General features: G+C 44.1%; 1 protein-coding gene across 1 annotated transcript; it reads right to left on the bottom strand.

Moving 5' to 3' along the window:
* Positions 1–758: 758 nt before the first annotated feature.
* On the bottom strand, positions 759–4,452 carry SMIM30 (small integral membrane protein 30). Its single transcript, XM_062609558.1, has 2 exons — positions 4,297–4,452; positions 759–3,497 (listed from the first exon to the last, which is right to left on the bottom strand). The coding sequence occupies exon 2, from the start codon at positions 3,416–3,418 to the stop codon at positions 3,233–3,235; it is 186 nt and encodes a 61-aa protein (XP_062465542.1). The 5' UTR covers positions 3,419–3,497; positions 4,297–4,452; the 3' UTR covers positions 759–3,232.
* Positions 4,453–25,658: the final 21,206 nt, after the last annotated feature.

The following is a 25,658-nucleotide window of genomic DNA, read 5'->3' on the forward strand; positions in this document are numbered from 1 at the left end:
TAAATGTTTGTAGGATGGCTGGTTTTGAGCTACACTATTAAAGCAGATGGAAATCATAGCAGTCAAAAGCTACTCATTCATGACTTGAAGCTTTCTTGCACTAATTAGAGGGTAGGGTGTATTTGTTAAGAGGTAGGCATTGTCAGGCTGTCTTGGCTTTCTGCTCTAAAGACAGCCACTAATGGTATTAGTTTAGCGTGCAGTGAACTGCTTTGTGTACTAGCTCAAGTCCCACATGAGCTAGAACTCTGTTTTCATAAAATGCTGGGATAAAACAAGCTCTTTTGAAGCCCCCAAAATATATAAATGTATAATTTGAATAATTGTAAAGCACTAGAACATAATTTTTCTTTAGAAAAAAAGAAAATGGTCCTTTATACCCTTGGATTTCCAGCTAGAAAACTGCCATAAATGGCTCTTGTGGTGTAAAGGCAACTACATAATAATAATGTTTAAAAATCACATTCAAAAGGAAAAATAAATACTTCAAGTTTACCTTGTACCAGAGAAACAGGCTTCTTCACAACGCAAGCTGCCAGTTTCAAAGTAAGGGGACCAGCCCCCTTGAAGTGCTCTGAACTAACCGGTATTGAAATGAGATAAACAAGTAACAGGACTAAAAGGCCACATTAGTTCGTAAAGTCACCTAACATAGGCAAAAGTATATAAGAAAAAAGTATTTAATATAAGTAATTTAAGCAGTTTAATTTCCTGTCATCCCGATTTTCCTTTTCATAAGAATTACTTTATCAAGCTGATGACAAATCATACATGAAAGTTTATTAAGACAAAAGAAAAACAGGGGTATCCGATTTTACACTCAAGCCGTTAATAAATGTGAGTCTTTAACAATAAAGCTTCTGTCAGAACCCAGGAAACAACACCATTACACTGTGCAAACACCTTTCAATAGAACATAGAGCTTCGGGCAAAGAACACAGTTCCGCATATCCCTGTCGCCTGATGCTAATTACTCTGCTAAAGCTTAGCTCTCCTGCAACCAAACTATTACACAGCTCTGCAATACTACTGCCAGGGATCTTTTCCAATGTAAAGATAAAAAAGTCTGCGAAAAGCTGCTTGTGATAAAATTTATTCTATTGAGAGAGCAGTATTTAATATTCTTCTGAAAAATTGGCAAAATTCTCTAACTTTGGAAAATATAAAGTTAATGGTGTGGTGGTTTTGTGGGTTGTTGTTTGTTTTTCCCAGGGTAATAGTTTAGCCAAGCTGGAACATGGATGATCACACTTTATGTGTGCTTGCATCCACCCAGTCAAAAAATCAGATTCAGGATCATCTACTGCTGCTAGGCAGCTTTCAAAGGTGACACTACTGGCTGAAGCTCTTCTTAGGGCTGTAAATTTCACCTGTATATAGTACTTGTGCACTATGTCCTTTTCTGCCTTTTGGAAGTCACAAAAAGGGTTCAAGAAGAGCTATCTGGCAAGACTTAAATCTCATCAGAGTAACTTTGTGACCATTATTATCCCTGTCACTTCAGAGCAGAAACCTACATTCTTGTGGCTTGCTGGGTAGAGTCCTGTAGTTTTAACCCCACACAATTTCAGAAGCTTTTGTTTTACCTTCCTGCCTCCATTAACTATGAGAGGGGTATAAATTGCAAGACTGAAATCACCAGGGCTTCCGTCCCCTCAGAGGTTGGAAAGCAAAGTCAAACCAGTCACAAATGACATACAGAAATCTTATGATTTGGATTACATGATCTGCCCACCCACTACAGCCCTGCCTGACAACTCCTCTAGCCATTGTGCTTTGTGCTCTATTGAACAGAGACACAGAAGAACAGTATCAATATATGTGGCACTGCATCACGTTTAACCTTCTTCCCCAGCTCTTAAAGATAAAAGCCAAGATTTCTAGCAAAAATGGCAGCATTCACACCACAAAATCAGAAGGAAATTCTGTGAACTGTGGAAAGCTCACCTTCCTGTGCTCCTTATCCTGCTGCTGCTACAGACTGCGCTCAAGCGGAAGCTAGAGCATCCTAACAAGCCAGAGGGACTTGTGGTAGACATTTCTTGGCTCTGCCATCTCACCTTTGGTACTTAAAAGAAAGAAATGGGTCCTGTATATGCTACTGAGTAGTCTTTCAACCATACACCATACAATCTGACTGAGCATGAATAGAGTAAGACAACTTGCATCAACCATTTTGCATCAGGATTTTTTACTTTGGTTTTGGTGCTGATCTTTTGTGGAACATATATGCATCAGTCAGATAAGAAGCCTTAACAGTTAGCTAGCAGCATAAGTTTGTCATGAGGAAGACACTTAAGAACAATGGACCTGTTAACTAAACCCAGGATTTTAACACAACATTTCCAAAAGAAGTACATGCACAACTGTCTCATTATAATTCTAATAGCCCCCTAATGCAGAAGTATTACACATAATTCTCATTAAAATAGGTAACTTCTGTTTTGGGGAAAAAATTACAAACACCAAATGAAATAAGCCTTAAACCTGGTGTGCCTAATAGAAAGCCAAGTACAAAAAAGTAGAGACAAACCCCATATCCCTAATCCAATTTATGTAGCCTTACATGTACTTTTCTGTGAAATACACATTAAAGAAAAATACTGGTTCTGTTCTTAAGTGTATCTACTTGGTAACCAGAATACAGGCTACAGGAGAGGCATGTTCTAAAATAAGTGAAAAAAAAGGTTTAAATATTCTCTGAAGTCTCATCCCTGTGACCTGTTAGGTGTTAACTGTCATTATGAAGAATGTGAGCATATGCACACAAGTCAAAGCAGTCTGCTCACTAGCTATCTAGTTACAAGTACTTCCAAAGCTCTGTCATTCTGACTGGAAGATTAACAGCTGCATCCTCCTGATTAACCCTTGAAACCAAAATTGAGGAACTTGCTGATGGTCTCCCACACATGTTCCATTTATAAACATTTACTGTGAACCACTGTGGTTTTCCTTCCCTGTTCAGAAAGTTCTTATCCTTCTCTAAGAAAGTACTTAATCACAATTAAACACAAGCAATAGAAAATCATCTTACTGTCACAAGGACAGATCCTACAAATCCCTTTTACTTGTACAGTCTTGATTCTGCTGCCTTGCACAGTAAGAGGGGTTTGCAAAAATATCTACTACATGGTTTCTGAAAGTCATCCAGAACCAAAGCTTAGTCTCACACCCCAGATCTCAACCCCAAGCCATGTTTGGAAATGCAATTCATCTGAGCATCTTCTTGAAATCACTGTTGCCCATTCCTTTTCCTTGCGTACAAGCCAAGGCAGGCACAGAATCCAATGACACTGACGGCAAGGCCTAGTAGGAAGGCGATGGTATCTCCTGCATCCAGGGCTTCAGCTACTGGCAGCAGCAGCAGCAGTGAAATGAGGACCAGGAAAAGTTTTGAGGTGTTCTTGGTAGAAGGCATATTGATGGCCAGCTGACCCCAAGGGGAAGTTAAAGGAGAAAAGCGGTGGAAAGCTTGGAAGCAGGTATTTCAGCGTTATCTACAAAGGAAAGCAAAAGGAACGTCTTGCTGAAAGCCAACCAATGTGACTGATGTATTACAAATACCTTTGTGGGACTCAGGAAATTACGGTTTTATCTTCACAATTACAAAAGTAAATGACTTACTAAATGAGAAAGCCACGGTGGGATTGCTATCTTGTTACACAGCTTAGTGGAAACTAATCTTTTGGAGCCCTACCACGAGTTAAAATCATACCCTTCTCTCCTGCCTGCAGCCCACTGTGCCTGCTGACTTCATGTTGTGCTACATGGGTCTTTTCTACCCGCTCTTCAGGGCTGGGCGGCTGCTGCACACCACTTACCCACGCCTTACAGAGCTGGACATCCCCGTGAGCACAGGGACACCACTGCACTCCGGCGGGGATCCGAATTTCACTGACAGCCCCTCCCCGGGTACGCGTCTCCGAGCACACCTTACTGCGGGACAAGTATTATCCTTCCTGTTCCCTCCAACTTCGGCATGCCGCCGGCACCCACCCGCTCCGCAGCCGCTTTTGCCGCAGAAGCGGCTCACTGGCGGGGACACACGATAGAACCCCCCGCCGAGATGCTCCACAGTGGCCGAGGCCGCCTGGGCCACCCGGGACAAGCGGCTTCTCCAGCAGCCCCCATCGGGGATAGCAGCGGGGCTCTCGCCCGCATCCGGCCGGCCCACACTGAAGGGGCCGCGAAGCAGGGAGGCACAGACCCGACCCGTCCCGTCCCAGCGGCGCTGGGCTGGCTGCGAGACGGCCGCTCCTCGGGGCAGCCCCTGCCCGCACGGCGCCCCTCAGTCACCTCCTGCCGCCGGCTCCGCACTGGGGGAACCTTCCCGCTCCGCGCCGCCCGGGCGGACCCTCAGCTGCGAGGGTCGCCGGCCCCCGCCGCCTCACCGCGTTCCCGCTGCCCGCCAGCGGCCATGACAGGAAGGGGCGGTGGTGCGGCCGGGGGCGGGCGTGACCCGGCCGGGCCGCCTCCCGCTCCCGGCACGCACTGCCGCCGAGGCGCCTCAGCCGCACTGCCGCGGCCGGCACCCGAAGGCGGCCGTGGTGCTCCTGTGCAGTTCGGGCGCTCAGCTGTGGGCTCGGGAGCGCTGCCCGCCCGGCCGGCCTGGGCTCGTGGCGTGGTGCCGCCTACGGGAGCACCGGGCGGCGTCGTGGTGAACCCCAGCCTAAGGAGCGTGTCGGCAGGCAGCGGGCCCGTACTGCGGCTTAGCTGACTGCAAACCATGGCGGCTTGGGCTGGTTGTCCCTAGAGATTTCACTAAAACAAATAGCACACGTTACCTTTAGCTGGATTACAGGCAGTACCTGCTTCGTTTCACATCTAGGCTGTCCCGCAGCTGTGATAAGGAGTACTCTGCCATTATAACCAGTTCCTGCTCTGAGGAAAGCAGTCTGGTGCCTTGTAAAACAAGCGTCTAGGACACAGAGAAATGTTACCAGGTATTACCTGGGATCACCCCAAAGCCTAAGTCAAGCTTGTCTCGATTTTTATCCTATTTCTACTTTGGACAAAGCTGCTTGCAGAAATAATTGTGTTACACTGTTCTGTTACATGGAGTGGGGTTAAAATGGCCTTGTAAATGCTGCAGCATTTACAGTTTTTATCTAAGTGGCAGAGCTCAGTTTTTATCTAAGTGGCAAATGTGTGCCTAAGTTTGAATATAAGACCTGTAAGCTGTTATGAATTCGAAGTATGTGTATCTTTGGAACGCTCGCAGAAATAACCAGAGGAAACGGTGCTAATCTGATGTCAAAATTGGCCTAGAATGTGTAATCCATTACATCAAGCATTAATTCTGAGTGAGAAGCCAAGGTCTCACAATGTTAACCAAGACTTGTGCAAGAAAACCAACTTTTGTAAACATTTCTCTTAAAGAAAGTGTTTCCAATGACCTTCTTAAAAAGCAGTGGAAACCCAGATTGTTCTACATACATATAGCCTTGCCTCTGTGTTATGTAATTTCACTGTAATTGCCCGTCAGCAACCATTCTTCATGCTTATAGGAACTTCAGAAATTTGAGGGGGGATGTTACCATTGTGCTGATTGTTATTCTTTCATTAATGGCCTTCCTTTCCCCATCTGTCTGTATCCATCAGCTGTCAATTTTATTAGACAATAAATGTCAAGGGATAGTACAGTCTTTTTGCTCCCTTTTAATACCAAGTAGCATAAAAGCATCTTCATTATGAGCAGTAGTGCCTAAGCTCTGTGTAATACAAGTAGTAATGAATATCAGTATAACTCATAAGCATCCTTTTTTGTTCCTGAGACATCTATTTAATTTTTTCAGATCTGAAGTACTTCATGCTTCATGTTCAGTTCTGAAGGCATTTTCTCAAGAAACTGATGCCAGATAAACTCACTGGAGAAAAATCCTGAAATTCCTAAGAAAGATGTCATATCATGGAGGAAAGTAATGCTGCAATACCTTTCCAATACAATCCCTTTCCTTAAGGAATCACAGATAAATTGTAACCCAAACAGGCCCTGAAGGGTGGCAATTTGAAGTGCTGGAGATAGGTGTTATCTTAGTAACTGTTGTCATCTTGGACAGCAGTCCTTGGCACCCTGGCTTTCTTTGTTCCTGGCTTGGCCTATTTACTGCATCCTGCAGTACTGACAGGTAAATGTTACACTGTTCTCCAATGCCAAAAATGTTTAAATCATCCCTTTAAATTTTGGTGCTGTATTTGCTGTCACCACCACTTACCAAATAATATATTCAATAGTTGTCCCACAAAACTCATGTGAGGGGATTGAACAGTGATTCTCAAGTTCATCTTTTACAACTAGAAATGTCAGTACCAACAAGCTCTGGCATCTTTGGACTTGAGTGTTTTGAAGGTGATGAACGTAAAGTCCAAGGGGAAGATTGGTCTTCACATACTATCTCTTCTCTCTTCTCAACAAACATGCAAATTTATAGGCAGTTGAAATGAAAAAGAGAACTACAGTAGAGATGTGGAAAAATATTGATTGTGAGATATATAATTTATTAGTAATATAATGGAAATGCCATTGAGGGCTAGAAAGCAGTGCCATCTGGGGATATTTCTTTCGCTTATTAGCTCTTTCAATGCCGTTTCATTTTGTAGCATTGGCTTCAGAAACAGTGCTGCTTTGAAAAAAAGCCAACAAAATCTAAACAGTGAAGGAGGCTCTGTCGGGTTTTGTGCTGTCTGAATAGCAGAGAAATGTGTATTCAGCTTCAAGCTCTGCCATCAACTTCCTTCATCACCTCAGGCAAATCTTCCTTTTGACCTATCACTGCTTTGATTGCTTAGCTCAAGCTATTATGTAACTAATATTCTGAGGAAAGACAGAGAATTCCCAGAGCTGAGGAGCTGAAGCTTTGTAAATTTTGAGCACAAGGCTAAGGAGGTGTACGTGAGAATGGAAACTGGAAATAAAGTGCGCTTTCTGGAGAGGAAAATGTTAGGAGATAATCAGCAGAGCAAGGCTACACCCTGAAGGAGGCATTCAGTATTTTCCTTCCCCTCCTCCTTGCTTCATCTGGTTTTGAGAGCCATTTGTTTAGTGCATGACCACACTGATTTGAGAAGCTTTCTGATCAGTCTTTAGACTTCAGTTGTACTGCTGTAATGAGAAATGCTAACTCTGATTACTGATAAGGCATTGACTGTGGGGCAGAGATTATCACTTCTACATCAACATGCTCACCCTTGAGCTACTTTTCCCTGCTGATACCTAATCTGACATTTTAGCTGTCTGTCACTATGTCCTCATGTCTTCACTCACAAATCTACATCCAGTCTTTCTCATACAAAAACCATGACTTGCTTTATTTGGATTTTGCTGGGTGCTTCTCTTTCTTTGAGAAAATAGTCTCAATCTCCTTTGCAACCACCTCATTTGCTTCTGCAGAAAAGCCAGTTAAAATACAGCACAAATTACTTCCGTCTTTAACCTTTTCCACATTGACTTCTCATTCTGCTGTCACACAAATGTTGACTTCATCCTTTCTCTTCCTTCCTCTCTCATTATTATCCCCTCCCTTCCTATCACGTGTCTACTTCATCCTGTCTTCTTTTTCTATTTCTTAAAGTCCGTAAGTTTCTTCTCAAATGAAGGTAGTCACAGACCTTCCCTGTCATGAAAACACCAGTTGGATTCCCTTCCTGTAACTATCATGTCATCTGTTTCATTCCTCTCATCTCTAACCTTTCCAAACCTGCTATCCAAAACTGCTCTAATTACATCCTACATCTCCTTCAGTATGGTACATTCCTTCCTCCATCAGCTAAAGTTGCTCATGTTACTGTCTCTAGTTATCATCGCAGACATGAAGGCCTGTGTTTCATTGTTGTCTCTTTGACTGATAGACTGCTTTTGAAACTCTCATTCCTCTTCCCAAATCCAGTAAACACTTAGCCCCCCTTCCCCCCATTTCCTGATTCTTCACTTCTGTTTCTTGAATCTTTAGTGCCGAGTCCTCCTTTTCTGCTGCCAAGAGTATGCTAGGCTTCCTTCCATGTTTTTTTCTCTTGACTCTATAGACATTTCTTCTCGCTGCTGTTATCAACAAATACGGCTTTGAATACCATCCATAACTCATGTTTTTATTTGTCTTTATTTTTATACCCACGTGATGGTGTTGAGGTCTTACTGCATGTAGCACAGCAGCTCCTAGGCCTAACAGTTCTCTTCTGACTGTTATGATCTAAAGTCATGTCCTGACAATTATTCTTGCCTCTTGCTGTGACCCCTGAAGCTTTGTTTATTCAAAGTGCTGCTGCGAAGGGGTCTCTCTCTGGTCTGTAATTTTTACCATGTTCCCTCACTTCTTAATCCTCTGGTGTTGCGTCTCCTCTTTTTTATTGAACCAAGACAATTTTCTTCTCAGTCCTAGAAGCTCTTTGCAGTATAATCTTCCTTCATACTAGCTTATCTTATTGCCATGTCAGGAGGTTAACGTCTACCTTTCTTTTGTCACCCCTGGCAGACTCCTTTTGATCCCTCTGAGAAGAAAAAGTTACTTCTTTCTGAGGGCATGGAAAGGCTTACAGAAAGAATTGTGCCACTTTATGATAGAAAATTCTTTCCTTTGGTAGCACATGCTTCCCACTGTCCTTTATACAGACATGAAAAGACAGGATTAAATAGCCCAGTGATTCCTTTTCCCTCAGTCCTTTGCTCCTTTAGACTGGCAGGAGATCTCCCCTGCCCGCTGGAATCTCTTTGAGTTCTCTTGCCAGCACTTCAGAGATGTCTCTGTGCAGCACTGGCTGGAGCAGAGACATGGAGGCAGCTGCCAGCCCTGCAGAAAAAAGCTCTGGAGTTGGTGCTGGCAGGAGGCAGGAGCAGTGAAACTGCAGGAGTGAGTGCAGAGGATGCCAGCCAGAGTTAAACACCCATTGACTGACTTCTCTGCTGAACTCTGCAGGAGAATGTGAGCGCTCCCCATAAGTAATGGCAAATCTGGGAATTCCCTATGATTACTGTGAGTGCTGTCATGCTTTTTCTGCATTATGAGGAGCAGACTCCTAGGGTTTTGTAGAAGTAGATACCTATTGCAATGATACATCCAAACTCCTTTCAGCTTTGAAGAAATAAAGTCGTAATCCAGTTGTCTTAATTTCAGTCTTTGTACTAATGTAATCTGTTGAGATGTTCACACATTATTCTTCAGTCTTTCTTTCCACAGGTATGTTGAATATTGTATATTAGTCTGTTTCTTTTTGAGGAAAGTAAGTTATTGTACAAGTTCAACACGGGCTCTTCTCTCCACAGGGCCACAGGTCCTGCAAGAAGCCTGCTCCAGTGAGAGCTTCCCACAAGGTCACAGCCTCCTCCGGACATCCCCTGCTCCAGCCTGGGGTCCTCCATGTGCTGCAGATGGAGATCTGCTCCACCATGGACCTCCATGGGCTGCAGGGGCACAGCTGCCTCACCATGGGCTGCACCACAGGCTGCAGGGGAATCTCTGCTCTGGGGCCTGGAGCACCTCCTCCACCTTCATCTGCACTGACCTGGGTGTCTGCAGGATTATTTTTCTCAGACATTCTCACTCATTTCTTCAGCTGCTGTTGCTGTTGCACAACATTATCCCCCCCCTCCCTTTTTTTTAAATAAGAGTATTAGAGAGTGGTGAGGGACTGGAACAGGGTGCCCAGAGAAGTTGTGGATGGACGGCACTTTGAGCAACCTAGTCTAGTGGAAGGTGCCCCTGCCCATGGCAGTGGGTTTGGAACTAGATGATCTTTAGGGTCAGTTTCATTCTATGATTGTATGATGTAACTCACCAGTGCTGAGTAGAGGGAAGGATCACTTCCCTCAACCTGCTGGTGATGCTTTTCCTAATGCTGTCCAGGATGCTGTTGGAACACAGTATGTCCCTACACTGCTGCTATGCTCTCCAGATTCTACACTGATCTGAGGAGCAGAGGGGTTTTGGAGTAATTTATACATCCCTCAAGAGCTGTTAAAGTTATCACACTCATTAAATGCTTTGTGGTTTTGGGGCAGTAATTAAATCACTCTTTCATGTAGTACTTGCAATGGGCCCTTCAAAAGGCAGCTCAGTATTTTTGCTTATCAGCTCAGAACTTGCTCTGAAGGAACTTTTTTGACTGACTCAAATCTTTTAGAACCCTTTTGTCATGGTCCAGTGTCAATAGCCTGCTCAGAGACCAGGCTGCTTGGTTGTTATGCATAAACAGTCCTGCCACAAAACAGAGGTTTATATAACTAAAGATTTTTATGGAAGTATGTGCAAGGCAAGAAGCAGTTAAATTAATGCACAGAATTAAAAAATGCCAAAGCCTTTAGAAGGAAAACAGGAAAGTGTAAAAAGAACTGAGCTACATGGAGTGAAACTGAGGGTGAGACATGCTGAAGACAACCAGAGAAGATAATTAAACTCTTTAAAGGAAAAAGAGTCATAGTTGCATACAACTGTATTGAGAACTAATTATAATGTGTCAGTTCATCTTGGATGTCTTTACTGTTTCTGAGCTTGAATTCCCTATCTAAAGTATTTTCTCATTGATATGTACTAGAATTTTCCCTTTGCCTTCAGGGAGGCTGTGATCCCACCTGTATCTGAAAAATAGAGGCAGTCATTCCTCTCAATATTGCCAAAATTTCATAAATTTTCTGATGCACATGCAGCAGTTCAGTGGTGGTGGTAAACCCACATGAAATCCTATAAGTAATTACACTGAAAGTCATTTATTCTAAAACTAAGAGCATTTGTTTGGTAAATGCTGAAGGTTTGCACTTGCTAACAAATTGTATTATCTTTGTGGAATGTATTTCCTATATCTTATCTTATTTTGATCATAGAAGGCCCTAAAAATACTTTGTAGAATACAAAGTAAATCTGGATTATTTCAATGCCAGTATAAAGGGAAGGGACATCATTCATGGGGGGCACATTTAATGAGCCAACTGTCCGCTTTCAATAGCCTGCAACTCATTCCAGCATTTGGTTATTTGGCTCCATTTTCATGAGCAAAACAGTTTGAGTTTCACTGTTGAACTGAATACACAGCTGTTGTTACAAAAGACACCGTGATTCAGGAAAATGTAACTGCTTAATGCCTTTGTGTTTCACAGATTACACAAACTTTTAAAGGAAAATGCATTTAGCTTCTCTTACCAGTCTGAAAATTCATTCAGTGAGAAATATCACTCATGATGTGTAAGCTGAGAAATATAGTTGTAAATACATGTAATTAAAATTGACATATCTCACCTTAATGGCTTCAGTGACTAAAGTGATAAAAATCTAAGACACATGAAACATGGAATCTGTATATATTTTATGTGTATGTCTAGTAGTAATATAAATAATAAAATAATAACAGCCAAATTAGAGCACTCAATCCAAACTCACCCACCGAAGTTACTGTTGGTTTGTTTTTGTTTTTTTTTCATAGATTTTAGTGGATTTTAGGTGATGTTTAAATATTAGCTTTCGTGCATGGATTTCACGGCATGTTAGAAAGGACAGCGGGGGATGGTCATCCCTATTTTACAGCTGGAATAATCAAGATGAAAGATGGAAAGATGAAACTAGTTCCTGAAATGCTTGCAGAAGATCAACAGCATATTAGGAAAGGATCCTGTGCTACCTTTTCCTTGCCACTTCTGTTCCCACTGTACATAGTGGTAACTTCCGGAGGTTTCTGTGGAAACAGGAAAGGAAAAACCTTTTGTGAAAATGTGCCATCTCTGTCAAGATGTGTGGAATTTCCTGCCAAAACCAGAAAACCCATGAATGTCTTAGGAGATGTCTTTTGCAATGACAAATTTCAGCCTTTTCCATGCTGACTAGCCTTATGTTCTAGCCGAGATACAAAGATGATTGTGATGAAAGCTGTAGAGATAGATACTTACGTCCCTATTTTCAAAATTTACTGGTGGCATCTTATATCACAAAACATTTTATTTTAACAACACTCAAATTCAAATGGGATAGGGGTTACTTCACTTTGAGGGCTGTTTGCTGTTTTGTGTAATCACGGTCCTTTCTCCAGAACAGGAGTAGGGAAAATTACCCATTTTATCCATTAGGGAGATGTCTGTAAATATGGTTGCAGTTGTTTAATCTGTGGCTAGGAACTCATCAGTATCATCAGGACAAAGCTCAAACTTTGTCACTTTGGTGAAATACCCAGTGCTTATGATAATATAAACATGTAAAACATGCAAAACATGCATACTCAACTGTGTGTTTATATTGTTTCTCCAATATATTATGTATTAATTATATTTACATTTATAATTATATGATTAGTAATCATAATTAATTGTAATTATATTACATCATATTGATATTATGCATTATATGTATAATATATGTTTATGTTGGTTTTATAAAGGCATATAGTGAAAGGACGAGTGGGAATGGCTTAAAGCTGAAAGAGGGGAGATTTAAATTAGATATTAGAAAGAAACTCTTTACTGTGAGGGTGCTGATGCACTGGCACAGGTTGCCAAGAGACGCTGTGGCTGCCCCATCCCTGGAAGTGTTCAAGGCCAGGTTGGATGGGGCTTTGAGCAACCTTGTCCAGTGGAAGGTGCTCATGACAGGGGGTTGGAACTGGATGATCCTTAGGGTCCTTTCCAGTCCAAACCATCCTAGGATTCTAAGATTCTGTGATACGTATGAAAACATATGTACATAAATATATAAACACACATACTCCTGTTTCTCTTCTCTCTTAGTCTGAGCAGTGTGACAGTCTACATATTTTGGCTGACATTCTGTGAAACTCTTAATCCTGTGCTATGCTGTATGCATATAGGTGGTACTGTGAGAGTCAGTGAGCCAAGTGTCCTGGGTTCAGCAGTAGCAGTCATGTTTCTCCTTCTTGGTAGCTGGTGCAGTGCAGTGTTTTGACTTTTGGCCTGGGAACAGAGCTGATAGCGATGTTTTGGTTTGGCCAAGGACTTTGTGAGCCTCATGCTCTGCCAGGGAGGAGGGGAAGCCAGGAGAAAGCAGAGACAGGACACCTGACCCAAACTGACCAAAGAGGTATTCCATACCACAGCACATCATGCCCAGGAGGTAACTGGGAGTTAGCCGGAAGGGCTGGGAGACTGCAGGGTTGGAGGAGGTATGGGTCGGTGCTTGGTCGGGCCTGGGGGGCGAGTTATTGGTTGGCTGGTGCTGAGGTGTTGTATTCTCTTCCCTTGTTATTTCCTTTATCATTATTATCATTGGTGGTAGCAGCAGTGATTTGTGTTATACCTTAGTTACTAAACTGTTCTTATCTCAACCCGTGGGAGTTGCATTCTTTTCAATTCTCCTCTCCGTCCCTCTGGGAGTACGGGGAGGGAAAGAAGGGGGGGAGTGAGTGAACGAGTTGCCTGACTGGGTTTAAACCATGACACCAAGTCAGCTGTTTAAATCAACTTGTGCTTAATTGTGTTAGGAGCAGCACCTTCAGAGCCTTGCCAGGTAAAGCCCTAAAAGTGTATCCCAGCAAATGAACAAAGCGGTAAGTTCCTGTACCTGGCATCCCACTTTTTGATAAGGCTTTTCCAAGTATTAAGGTTGGATTTTTAGTGTATAGAGGCCAGGTTTTATGCCTCAATGTTATGTACTGTTGCACACCTCTGCACACAAAACAGCAATGTCTGTTCAGACAAACTTTGGAAAACACACAAACATGTAGAAAAGGCATCTACATTAAAGACCGTTTGAAATTAGATTTTAATGTGTAATGCTTTTGCGGATGTGGAGAATAAACTCCTAAAAAGGGGTAACAGATTACTGAGTTTGAAACCAATTTTGTCTGACCATCTGCATTCTAATGCTTTTGACTAAATTATAAACACATTGTCTATCTGTTCCCATTGCAGAATATCTTGAAAATATTTAATAGGTGGTGCTAATTGCTTGTATTCATAGTCTCTGGGGACTCCTTTTGCCAGTATCCGTCATCTTCTGGAAGTGTCAAGCACTGACGGATTCAAAATTTATTCTGACTCTTTTATGACTTGCAGCCCAAATAGAGATAATAAGTCACAGTTTCTCTTCACCAGCCTGTAGTAATGTAGCCTCTTATTTATCCATGATTGCAGGCAATTAGAAAGCATATATCCATTAGTCTGTGTTATTTCAGAACACAATAGCTCTATGCAGATTGGTTTAGACATTGCTTTCCTTACAAACATTGACCTTCTATTTCATGCCTTTTTATTTATTTTCAATGCATCAGAAAAGATTTATGCAAGTGATGGTGGGGCCATAAAAGAGAAGGTTATATGGGTCAAAGAGGGAGATGACAGGAACATGGACCGGTATTTTAACAGTAGGTGTAGAGTGAAAAGGTTGGGTTTTGATTTAGAGAGAAAGCTATGTCAGGTTCTGTTGATGTTTAGGTGCCTGCTGGAAAGTGTGGGTAGAAGATTACACTGCAAGCCACAGATAGCAGTTTTATACTTCATACTATGAGAAGGAAAGCAGAAGACTGGTTTTGATGATTGTTAAGATGTGAAGCCAGGTGGAGGCCATCTAAATTTGTTGCTGTAAAGCAACAATTTCTGATTAGTTCTGTAACTTCCATTGCCACTGGACCAGGTGCCTTGCATCATGTACTGAGGCTGTCTTGGAAAATCCCACAGAACTGGGATTATATTGGACTACACAAAAGAAGACTGAGAGTTAACATTTTTTTCCACCCTCAAGGCTATGGCAGTCACTTAACTTTAACAGGGTAATTGTCAGCTGAGTATGGCTGAAAGATGAATGCTGGTCCAGGTGGGATTTGAATTAGTACACAGATAAAAGGCTGCATAACCCCTTAGCAGCCACTGAGAAATCCTCATTCCTGGTTTCACTGCTCTAAAGGTTTTCTATAGGGAAAAGTCAGCAACTGTTAACTGAAAGTTCTTCATACTGTAGTCTTTCATTTTGTACAGGATTGTTTTTTTCTATGTGCTTAGACTAAAAACCTCAACAGCGAGTCATTGTGACGGTAATGCATTTGTTGAAAGTTACAGTGTGCAAAAACTGGTTTTAGGAATATGAGGAAAGTTATCTGCAGTATTTAATAATCCTATGGTGTTTAGCTTTATTTGTAATGTCTCTGCAGAGTGTCAGTTGTCCTGCTGTCTACATGAAGGACAAATGATAAGCCCTTGATGTCAGTTTGAGGTAGGAAAAGTGTGTTACTACCTGTTAGCATTACAAACACTAGTGAATGACTAATAGAGAGATCAATGCTTTGGCCTGCATCTGGAGTTAATGTGTTGAAGAAGTTCAATAAAAAGTCTTTTCCCCCACTTAGCTGATATTGGAACCCTAACTTATTCCTGGAATTGGAATGCATTTATTACTGTTTGTCGTGGTTTAAACCCAGTCAGGTAGCTTGTTCACTCACTCCCAGTGAGTGGTGCCGAGCTGACAACAATCGAGTTCCATGTCCGTCTCCCCCCACCGCCTCCCCGCACCGGGGCTCTCCCCTTCCCCGCTCCCGGAGGAATGGAGAGGAGGATCGAGAGAGTGCAACTCCTACGGGTTGAGACAAAAACAGTCCAGCAACAAATCACCACCGCTACTATCAGCTACAACAATGATAAGGGAAAATAATAAGGGAAGAGAATACGATACCACGGGCCAAGAAACGAGTCCCACCCGGAAGCCCTGTCCTTCCGGGTAACTCCCAGTTACCCCTCACCCCGGGCATGACGTGCTGTGGTACGGAATACCTCCCCGGCTAGCCCGGGTCAGGCGCCCCGTCTGCTTCCTCACAGCTTCCCCTCCTCCCTGGCAGAGCATGAGCCTCACAGAGTCCTTGGTCAGGGTAAACATCACTTAGCAACAACCGAAAACATCGGCTTCACCAACACTGTTCTCAAGCTGGAAGTCAAAACACAGCACTGCACCAGTTAACACAAAGGAAAAACATGACTGCTACTGCGGAACCCAGGACACTGTTTTTCTTTCTAACAGTTTTCTAAGTATCTATTCTAAATTCAGGATAATTCTGAAAGTAGAATAAACCTTACTGACTTGCTTGGTTCACTTCCTCCAGTTGACATTTCCAAGCTGATAAGATGCAGCAATCATACTTCCCTGATGATTTCAGTATTACACAAAAGCATACTCCGTAGCCTTTAGATGCAGTTGACCTTATGATGAGATGAGTAATGAAAGAATTAATGTTCTTTAATCCTCCCTGTGATCATCTAAGAAACAGAGCATCTTGGACGCTCCTGTCTTATCTCTTTGTGTTTACTCTTTCTGTGAATTACTGAACTGAACTCTGGTGTTTTCAGTGTGTCAGTTATGACATCTGATTATGAGTGACTGAATCTGAACTAAAGTATTGATGATTTTATCAATAACAATAGCAACTTGTTGATGGAGAGGCACTAGACAGTTAAAAATCTCAAACCTTAAAAGCACTGCAGCCATAACTTTGGCAAATATAGGTCATATTCATCAAGAACATTTAGGTCCTATATATTTCCGTTAATACCTCTCTCATCAGTTCTACCTGGCTGTCTCTTAACCCAGAAGTGTCTATAGTCTTGCCACGAGGCATGTACAGAACCATCTGTGAGCTGACACTGCTCCGTGGTTAACAAGCTGTCCATTAATCATTCAAGACAGATGTTAACTGACAGCCCCAGAAATAGGATCCTCAGTGCAGCTGGCAGGGTCTCCACTATGTCAGTGTTGCCCCAGACTTTGGCTGTGCTTGAGGTGTGCTTCAGCTGGATGTAGCCTTCACCACATCCAAGAAGCGAGGTGTGTAAATGCCACTGCACGTACAGAATAGTGTGCTGCATGGAGCAGCAACTTGTACACAAAGAGTTCAGCTTCAGATCTTTACTCAGGCCTGATCTAAGGTAGGGACTTGAACTTGTGTTTCTGAGATAAGACATGAGCGTCCAACCTGCTCTGTTTCTTAGGAAGTCAAAGCATCCTTAGATACAGTAAGACATACAGTTTGGTGTTCCAGGCAGAAGTAAGCAGGTATCCCTGGAGATGTCAGCTGTTTTCCTTGATCCCAAACCTTTTTCTTGTGCAATCAGCTCTTATGTGGCTTCTGAGGATCTTGTAGAGCAGAGAATCTCTGACCTCCTCTTGCCCTGCACAGTGCATGGCAAAGAGAGGCTCAGGACTGTGCTATTTCAGGGTGGAATTATGATCCAACTTGGCCTGGCAGTAATGGCAGAGGGCTTAGATATATGGTAATCAACTTCCTGGCATGACCAAGAATGTCAGAGAGCTAGGCACTGTCTAAGAAACATGCAGTATCCTCCACTTGTGGCTGTGCAGTGCTGGGGCTGCTGCCAGGGGTCAGGCTCGGTCTGTGTTTGGCTCCATTCAGCAGTATTGACCTCCAAGGGCTCTGGTGCACTGCATGCACACTTTCTAAAGGGGAAGCTCAGTGTTTGAAAGCGCTATTGGCCAGTGTCATTTTTTCCTTTTCCTGCTGCCAATTAATAATAAAAATAAAGATAGCAGTAATACGTTGTGCCGTTACAAATACATTAAGAAACACCAAAATAAATACTGTGCTAATCATATTTATTTAATTTTTGATGTTACTGGATGAATGACTCACTGGTCCCTTAGCATGGCAGGTTTTGAGGGCAGCAGGTCCAGATAACTGTTAGTGCAATGGCCAATTTGCTGTACTTGGTCCCTGCTGTGCTTGGTCTCTGGCTGGTTTCCCAGTCCGTCCTCCTCCCAGATCTCCTAAGCACCTTTGTCCATCTTTCATATTTGTCTGCTGAGAATGACTGTTGTATAAGTCCTGGGGCAACCTCCCAAGAAACAGTCATTGTGACTGTAGTTTCTCATTACAGAGATGAACGGTGTTGTTTTCAGGAAGTGGTGGCAGCTCCTGGAATACTGATGGGCTTTTTTTAAAACCAAATTTGTATCTTTCTCTTCCTGTGGTTCTTTGGTGACTGACACTGTTTTCTAACTGTGCAGGTGTTTTGTTTTTGTTTAGTGAAGTGTCAGGAGCTGTCAGTACATGATTCATTGATGTCATTTTGTGATTACTTTACCTGTGCAAAGAATTATAAAGAGCCATGAAGGCTGCTATGAGTGGGGAGTAAATGGAAATGCATAAGCACCAGAAGGAACAACAGAAAAATAGCATGTGTTGATGACACCTGTATCAGCACATCTTCAGGATCTCTATGCATCTATGTACAGATTCTCAGGATACCCAGTTCAGAAGTCAAGAGACACTGAATAAGCCCTAATAACTGATGGAGGAGAAACAGGAATTATATTTGCTTCCTAAGGAGTACAGGAAAGGACATCTAAAACCAGCATGTCATCACCAACCCAAGAAAAGCCCAGAAAACATGATGAGGACTCAGTAGCTGGCATCCCTCATCTTCTATATCACCCAAAACAGACAGGCCAACTACCTCACTACTGGCTTATTAATTTAATGTTTTTCATTCTAGATTGGGAGTTAACATAGACTCACTGTCATATAGGAAGTCACATATATAGTTTAAAATTGCTTAAACTCATGTCCTCAAAACTATAAGCCTATTGTCAGGTACTGCTCTCAGATATAACGTATCTGGCAAAAGCAGATTTGGCAGGAAAAAAGCCTCAGTTAACTGGAGCTGTAGTTGTCTCAGGGTAATGTAGTAGAAATACCTCACTTTTGCCAATCAGTATAAAAATTCTAGAAATCTAAACTAGTAAGATATCATGGCATTAACACTGGCCCATTATTTTGATCATTTTCTGGTAACAGGTCTTCTGTACTCCCTCTGGATATGTTTATGGAGTATTTAATTGTATATTTATTTTCATTTTACTTCAAGACTGATGACTTTTAGGTAGCTTGTATAAGTTCTTGAGCTTTTCATTAATACCACTGTCATATCCACTGTGTATCTTCCTGTAGTTGAACTTTTAGCCTACCAGTACAGAGGGTTAGAAAAAAAACACTGATGGTTCTTACAAGAAATCTTTGTGATTCTCCTTATCTGTTGAAGCAGGCCCAAAGGTAGCCTCAGGTTACTATGAAACTTTGTTGCATTCTGTATTATTTAATTCTTTCAATCCCAAATGCAGAATGTAAATTAAGTGTTGCTTTTGTTTAGCAGTTAAACAGGTTTTGTACTTTCCTTCGCAGGAAAATGTCCTTTATACAGACCTCATAATAAAAATGTTATATTTTCTGATGAAAAGCCTTGGGTGCCAGACTCCAACCCAACATCTTCCCAAGATGTTTAACACTCGTGCAACAAGTTTTGATATTTCTAAGGACATTTGACAGGTTCTTGGAGGTGCAAATGCCTTAGAGAAAATATTTGATAAATATATTTGATAAATTTGATAAAAATATGAGCCCTATTCCTTGATACTGTAACCTGTAGGTATTGGTGATGCCAAATTCTGTGTCCTGATTTTGTCACAGCTGGTAGTGAAAAGGCTCATGCTGACTATGTGCTTTGTGAGCAAAAAGTAACTGGAGAGGTCAGTGATTGCGCCCTCCCTCTCTCCCTCTCAATATGGTTATGAGTGAAGTGCTTAAATGCTTCGTTTCAAACTGCTTTTTTAGCACACTACCCAAGCCTGGCAAATGCAGCTTTACTACAAACATTCCGTCTCCATCATGTGTACCTGAAATAATGCTAAAGTCACTGATGTATTTGTAGACTCTCCTTACCTGATCAGGCATGAAAAAATGCAGCTCCCATGACTACTAAAGAGAGTGCATAGCTGCTCATGCATGTGAAGACCCATGGACTTTATAAGTCTCTGGTAGGACACAGAGAAAACCAACCACCCACATCCTACCTGGCCTCCAGAAGAAGGCAGCATCTGGCCAGTGATGTGCTCTGCCACAGCTGATTGAGCAAATGCCTGTACTGAATGCCAGCTGTGAAGTATCATACTGCTAAAAGCTTGCCATGTTTCCTGTATCCTGTTAGCTTTATGGCTGCGCTTTGGTCCCTTAGTACAATGGGCTGTGAGAAAAAAAAAAAAGCTTTGAATATCACATCAAAGCTCCCTTGCTAAGAATCCAGGCCTTAAAAGACGCAATCCTAGCCAGAGAACTAGCAGTAGATCTCACTTTGTTCTTGGAAAAAAGCAGTTTTTCCTTTTCTAAAAATTCCCAGTCAGTTAGGACTTTGATGTCTCAGATGGCTGACCCTCAGCTGGACCTAGTAATGGGCAGGGAGCTGCACTCTGTTCCAGTCTGCATGAGGTTATTATGTCAGCTCTGGATGAAATGGAGAGAGTATTTTCCTAGGAATGTGGGAACGGGGATCCAGAAGTTGGCAGTGAATAACAAGGACTATACAATCTGTGTGCCCAGATGAACCCGGGGTCCTGGGCAGCAGGTCTTAGTTCTCAGACATCTCCATTGTGTATCCTTGCTCATGCTGCTGAGAAAGACCTGTGGGAAATTCTGCAGAAAGGTCAGAAATGTAAACTCATAGATAGAAGCAGCGTTGCTGAGACAGTTGAAGCAGTTGAAGGAAAATGCAGCATGGAAAGGTGTAAAACTTTACAGGAAAAGTCCAAGGAGATTGGTGAAGGGTTAGTCCAGTAATCATAGGGACATTGAGTTGAATCATCGTTGTTATCAGTGTCAATGGAGCTGGTCTGGAATGGCAGCTCAGCAACACTTACGATCCCTTCCAGACAGCTGCAGAAGATGAACCCTCCCAGCTTGCAAAAAACCCTTTTGGGCTGGTGAGCATACTAATGTCTAATAGTCATTATAATATAACTGCTTTTTACTTTTAACCTTATATATCCTGCTTGCAGAAACAGTGCCCAACAGCAGGTGTCCAGACAAACTGACCCCCAGAACAAAACATAACAGCCAAGGGCACAAAAACTGGAGGTCAAGTGATTGTGGGAAAAATGGTGACTTACTGCTGTCAATTTTCTAGGCATCAGGTTATGAAGAACATAGACTTAGTGAGTGGTTTAGCCTGGAGGAGAACTGAAGGCAGGGAGACACCAGCAGTTTTCCACCATAGCCAGGAAGGGAGGTAGTAAGGAATCATAGCAAAAATCCCTCTGCATTAGGACACTGTGTAATAATCCATAGTAAGATACTTTTTCTTGGTTGCACAGCAAAAATCACCAGAGGAAGGTGTTTTCAAGAGACTCTGACCAGTTCTGTCGCAGGCTACATAGTGGTAGCCACAGAGGGTCTCTAAAGGGTGCAGAAAAGATACATGCTTAAGCATTTTGCAAAGTCCTAGCAAAGGGAAATTCATATTCATAGGGAATACACATCATGTCTTAACTGAGTGTACTGCCCACCTATTCAAGGCTGGCAAAATTTCACTCTATTTCCTACAGATGGTTTCCCTGAGGCTTTCTACACTTTCTTGGCAAATCTTTTTCTTGATATTAGTTAGTTACTGACCCCAAAATTAATTCCTGTGCTTATTTAGCTACTTCTTCTAAAGGCTATTATCTTACATCTGGAGAGTCTCCTGTAGGAGATTTGCATAGCTGACTTAAAACTGGTTCTTCGTGGTTGCTAAAATTAAACAGTATCTGATTGCTGAGTATCAAATTAGAATCATAGAACCATAGACTAGTTTGGGTTGGAAAGAACCTTAAGATCATCTAGTTCCAACCCCCCAGCCATGGGCAGGGACACCTCACACTAAACAGTGCCACCCAAGGCTCTGTCCAACCTGGCCTTGAACAATGCCAGGGATGGAGCATTCACAACATCCCTGGGCAACCCATTCCAGTGCCTCACCACCCTAACAGGAAAGAATTTCCTCCTTATATCCAATCTAAACTTCCCCGTTTTAACCCGTTACCCCTTGTCCTGTCACTACCATCCCTAATGCAGAGTCCCTCCCTGTCGTGGTTTAAACCCAGTCAGGTAATTTGTTCGCTCACTTCCCCCCCCCCCCCCCCGCCTTTCTTGCCCTCCCCCTGCTCTCGGAGGGACGGAGAGGAGAATCGAAAAGAATGCAACTCCCATGGGTTGAGATAAGAACAGTTTAGTAACTAAGGTATAACACAGATCACTACTGCTACCACCAGTGATAATAATGATAAAGGAAATAACAAGGGAAGAAAATACAACACCTCAGCACCAGCTGACCGATAACTCGCCCCCCAAGCCCAACCAAGCTCCGACCGATACCTCCTCCGACCCTGCAGTCTCCCAGCCCTTCCTTCTTACTCCCAGTTACATCCTGGGCATGACATGCTGTGGTATGGAATACCTCTTTGGTCAGTTTGGGTCAGGTGTCCTGTCTCTGCTTCCTCCTGGCTTCCCCTCCTCCCTGGCAGAGCATGAGGCTCACAAAGTCCTTGGCCAAACCAAAACATCGCTATCAGCTCTGTTCCCAGGCCGAAAGTCAAAACACTGCAGTGCACCAGCTGCCAAGAAGGAGAAACATGACTGCTACTGCTGAACCCAGGACACTCCCCAACATCCTTATAGGTCCCCTTCAGATACTGGAAGGCTGCTATGAGGTCTCCACGCAGCCTTCTCTTCTCCAGGCTGAACACTCTCAACTTTCTCAGCCTGTCTTCATACAGGAGGTGCTCCAGTCCCCTGATCATCTTCGTGGCCCTCCTCTGGACTTGTTCCAACAGTTCCATGTCCTTTTTATGTTGAGGACACCAGAACTGCACACAATACTGCAGGTGACTTCTCACAAGAGCAGAGTAGAGGGGCAGGATCACCTCCTTCGACCTGCTGGTCACGCTCCTTTTGATGCAGCCCAGGATATGGTTGGCTTTCTGGGCTGAAAGCGCACACTGAAGCCGGCTCATGTTCATTTTCTCATCAACCAACACCCCCAAGTCCTTCTCTGCAGGGCTGCTCTGAACCTCTTCTCTGCCCAACCTGTAGCTGTGCCTGGGATTGCTCCGACCCAGGTGCAGGACCTTGCACTTGTCATGGTTAAACTTCATCAGCCCACCTCACAAGCATGTCAAGGTCCCTCTGGATGGCATTCCGTCCCTCCAGCGTATCAACCGAACCACACAGCTTGGTGTCTTCTGCAAACTTGCTGAGGGAGCACTCAATCCCACTGTCCATGTCAGTGACAAAGATGTTAAACAAGACTGGTCCCAACACAGATCCCTGAGGGACACCACTCGTCACTGGTCTCCAGCTGGACATTGAGCCATTGACCACAACTCTTTGTGTACAGCCATCCAGCCAGTTCTTTATCCACCAAGTGGTCCACCTATCAAATTGATGTCTCTCCAATTTAGAGACAAGGATGTCGTGTGGGACAGCATCAAACTCTTTAACCAAGTCCAGGTAGATGACGTCAACTTCTCTACCCCTGTTCATCAGTTCCGTAGCCCCATCATAGAAGGCCACCAAATTGGTCAGGCAGGATTTCCCCTTAGTGAAGCCATGCTGGCTGTCACCAAGCTCCTTGTTGATTTTCATGTGCCTTAGCATGCCTTCCAGGAGAATCTGCTCCAAGATTTTGCCAGGCGCAGAAGTGAGACTGGTCTGTAATTCCCTGGGTCATCTATTTTCCCCTTCTTGAAAATGGGGGTTATATTTCCCTTTTTCCAGTCGTAGGGAACTTCATTTGACTGCCATGATTTTTCAAATATGATGGACAATGCAACCAAGGCTGCCCTGAGGCATCACATTTCCAATGAGCCCTTCCCTGTTGGTGAGCACGAGGTCAAGCACGGCACCTCTCCTTGTCGGCTCCTCTATTACTTGCAGAAGGAAGTTGTCTTCCATACAATCAAGGAACCTCCTGGATTGCTTGTGCCGGGCCGTACCGTCCTTCCAACAGATGTCAGGGTGGTTGAAGTCACCCATGAGAACAAGGGCCTGCGAGCGTGAGGCTTTTCCTATCTGTCTATAAAGTGCTTCATCCGCAGGTTCCTCTTGACCAGGCGGTCTGTAACAGATCCCCACAGTAATGTCTCCCATAGCTATATTCCCTTTAACCCTGACCCACAAACTCTCTGTGGACTGCTCACCTGTCCCCAGACAGAGTTCCATACTCTCCAGCCTATCCCTAACATTAAGGGCAACCCCCCCTCCCTGCCTGCCGGGCCTGTCTTTTCTAAAGAGCCTGTAACCTTCCATTCCAACACTCCAGTCATAGGAGCCATCCCACCATGTTTCTGCAATGCCTGTTACATCATACCCCCTTAAACGTGCCCACATCTCTAATTCCTCTTGTTTGTTCCCCATTCTATAGGGATTTGTACAGAGGCATCTGAGCTGAGCTCCAGCTGAAGCCGGCTCATTGGCTGGAGCGGCTGGGATATCTCTACATTGCTCCAAGCATTTATTATAGGTTCTGGCAACTGACTGGGTGTGTTGGGATGGAATGATGCCTCCTCCCCCAACACATCTAGTTTAAAGCCTCCTTGACCAGTCTGGCAAGCCTCCTAACAAAACTGCTCTTTCCCTTCTTTATCATCAGACCAGCTCCACCAGCCCCCACCACACCTGGCCTACAAACTTGGGTCCCGTGTTCAAGGCACCCAAACCCCTGACTATGGCACCACCCTTCTAACCATTTATTAACCTGGCTAATCCTCCTAGCTTTTTTTAGGTCTTCCCCTGTACCCTGGAGAATTGATGAAAAGACCACCTGAGCTCCAGAGCCCTTAACCACCTTCCCCAGGGCTCTGTAGTCCTTCTTTATGTTCCCCAGGCTACTGCTATCTATATCGCTAGCACCCACATGTATCACCAGGAGTGGGTAATAGTCCGTGGGACTTACTAGAGCAGGCAGCCTCTCTGCCACATCCCTGATGCGTGCCCCTGGTAGGCAACACACCTCCCTTGAGACGGGGTCTGGCCGGCAGATGAGTGCTCCTGTCCCTTCCAGCGTAGAGTCCCCTACTACTACAACCCGCCGTTTTTCCTGGCAGCACCAGTAGAGATCTTTAGCAGTGCATCAGCCGGCTGTTTCTGGTGCAAATGTGTTTCCTCATTAGCCCTCTACAGGAGAGCAAAGAGGTTCTGCGTGGGGACAGGGGATTTAGGGGGAAGCCCCTTGCTTTTGGTTGTCCTTTTCCTCCTTTTTTTGTTTGTTTGTTCTTTTTTGTCACTAATTCCCAACTTCCCAGGTTAACGGCCTCCTTCTTTCCTTCATGAGGCAGAGGTGAAGCTCGAGGCCCCTGCACAGTTTGGGCCAGGAGCAAGCATTCCTGCTTCCTCTCAGCTTCCCTGACATCTCGCAGCCTATTGACAGCATCCCGCAGCTCAGCCCCTGCTGCAGGAGGACCTGCACCAGGGAGCACCGAGTGCAGCCCTGCCCATTGTGCACCCTCCCCTCACCAGACCGGTGCAGGCACTCTCCTCTCTGCACCCCGAGCTCTGCACCGCAGCCTCCCCTCTCATCGGCTCTGTCTGGGTGCCTACGCTGCCACCGCCGGGGCAGCCAGAGCAGAGCTCCCGGACCGGGCCCTGCTCACAGGACGAGTGCTCACCGTCCCGCTCGCCTGCCCGCACAAACTGCCTCGCCGCGCTCCCTGGGGCAGGTTTTTACCCACTCGGGGCTGGTGCCGCTGCTCCTGGCTCCGCCCCGTGTGAGTCAGCTGCTGGCGTCAGCTGAGCTGCCGGCTCCTGGGCAGGTCCTGTCGAGGACTGGAGGCTCCCTCGGTGGCTCTCGAAGCTCTGAGTTGAGGCTCCTGGACGCTGATCTCCCCCCCGCTCCGGTGTTGAAGGCGTCCTCTCTCGAGCTACTCACCTCA

Source organism: Pezoporus occidentalis, unplaced genomic scaffold, assembly GCF_034315485.1.
Source record: "Pezoporus occidentalis ecotype Australia unplaced genomic scaffold, CSIRO_AGI_Poc_V1 ctg14, whole genome shotgun sequence".
Lineage (NCBI taxonomy): Eukaryota > Metazoa > Chordata > Aves > Psittaciformes > Psittacidae > Pezoporus > Pezoporus occidentalis.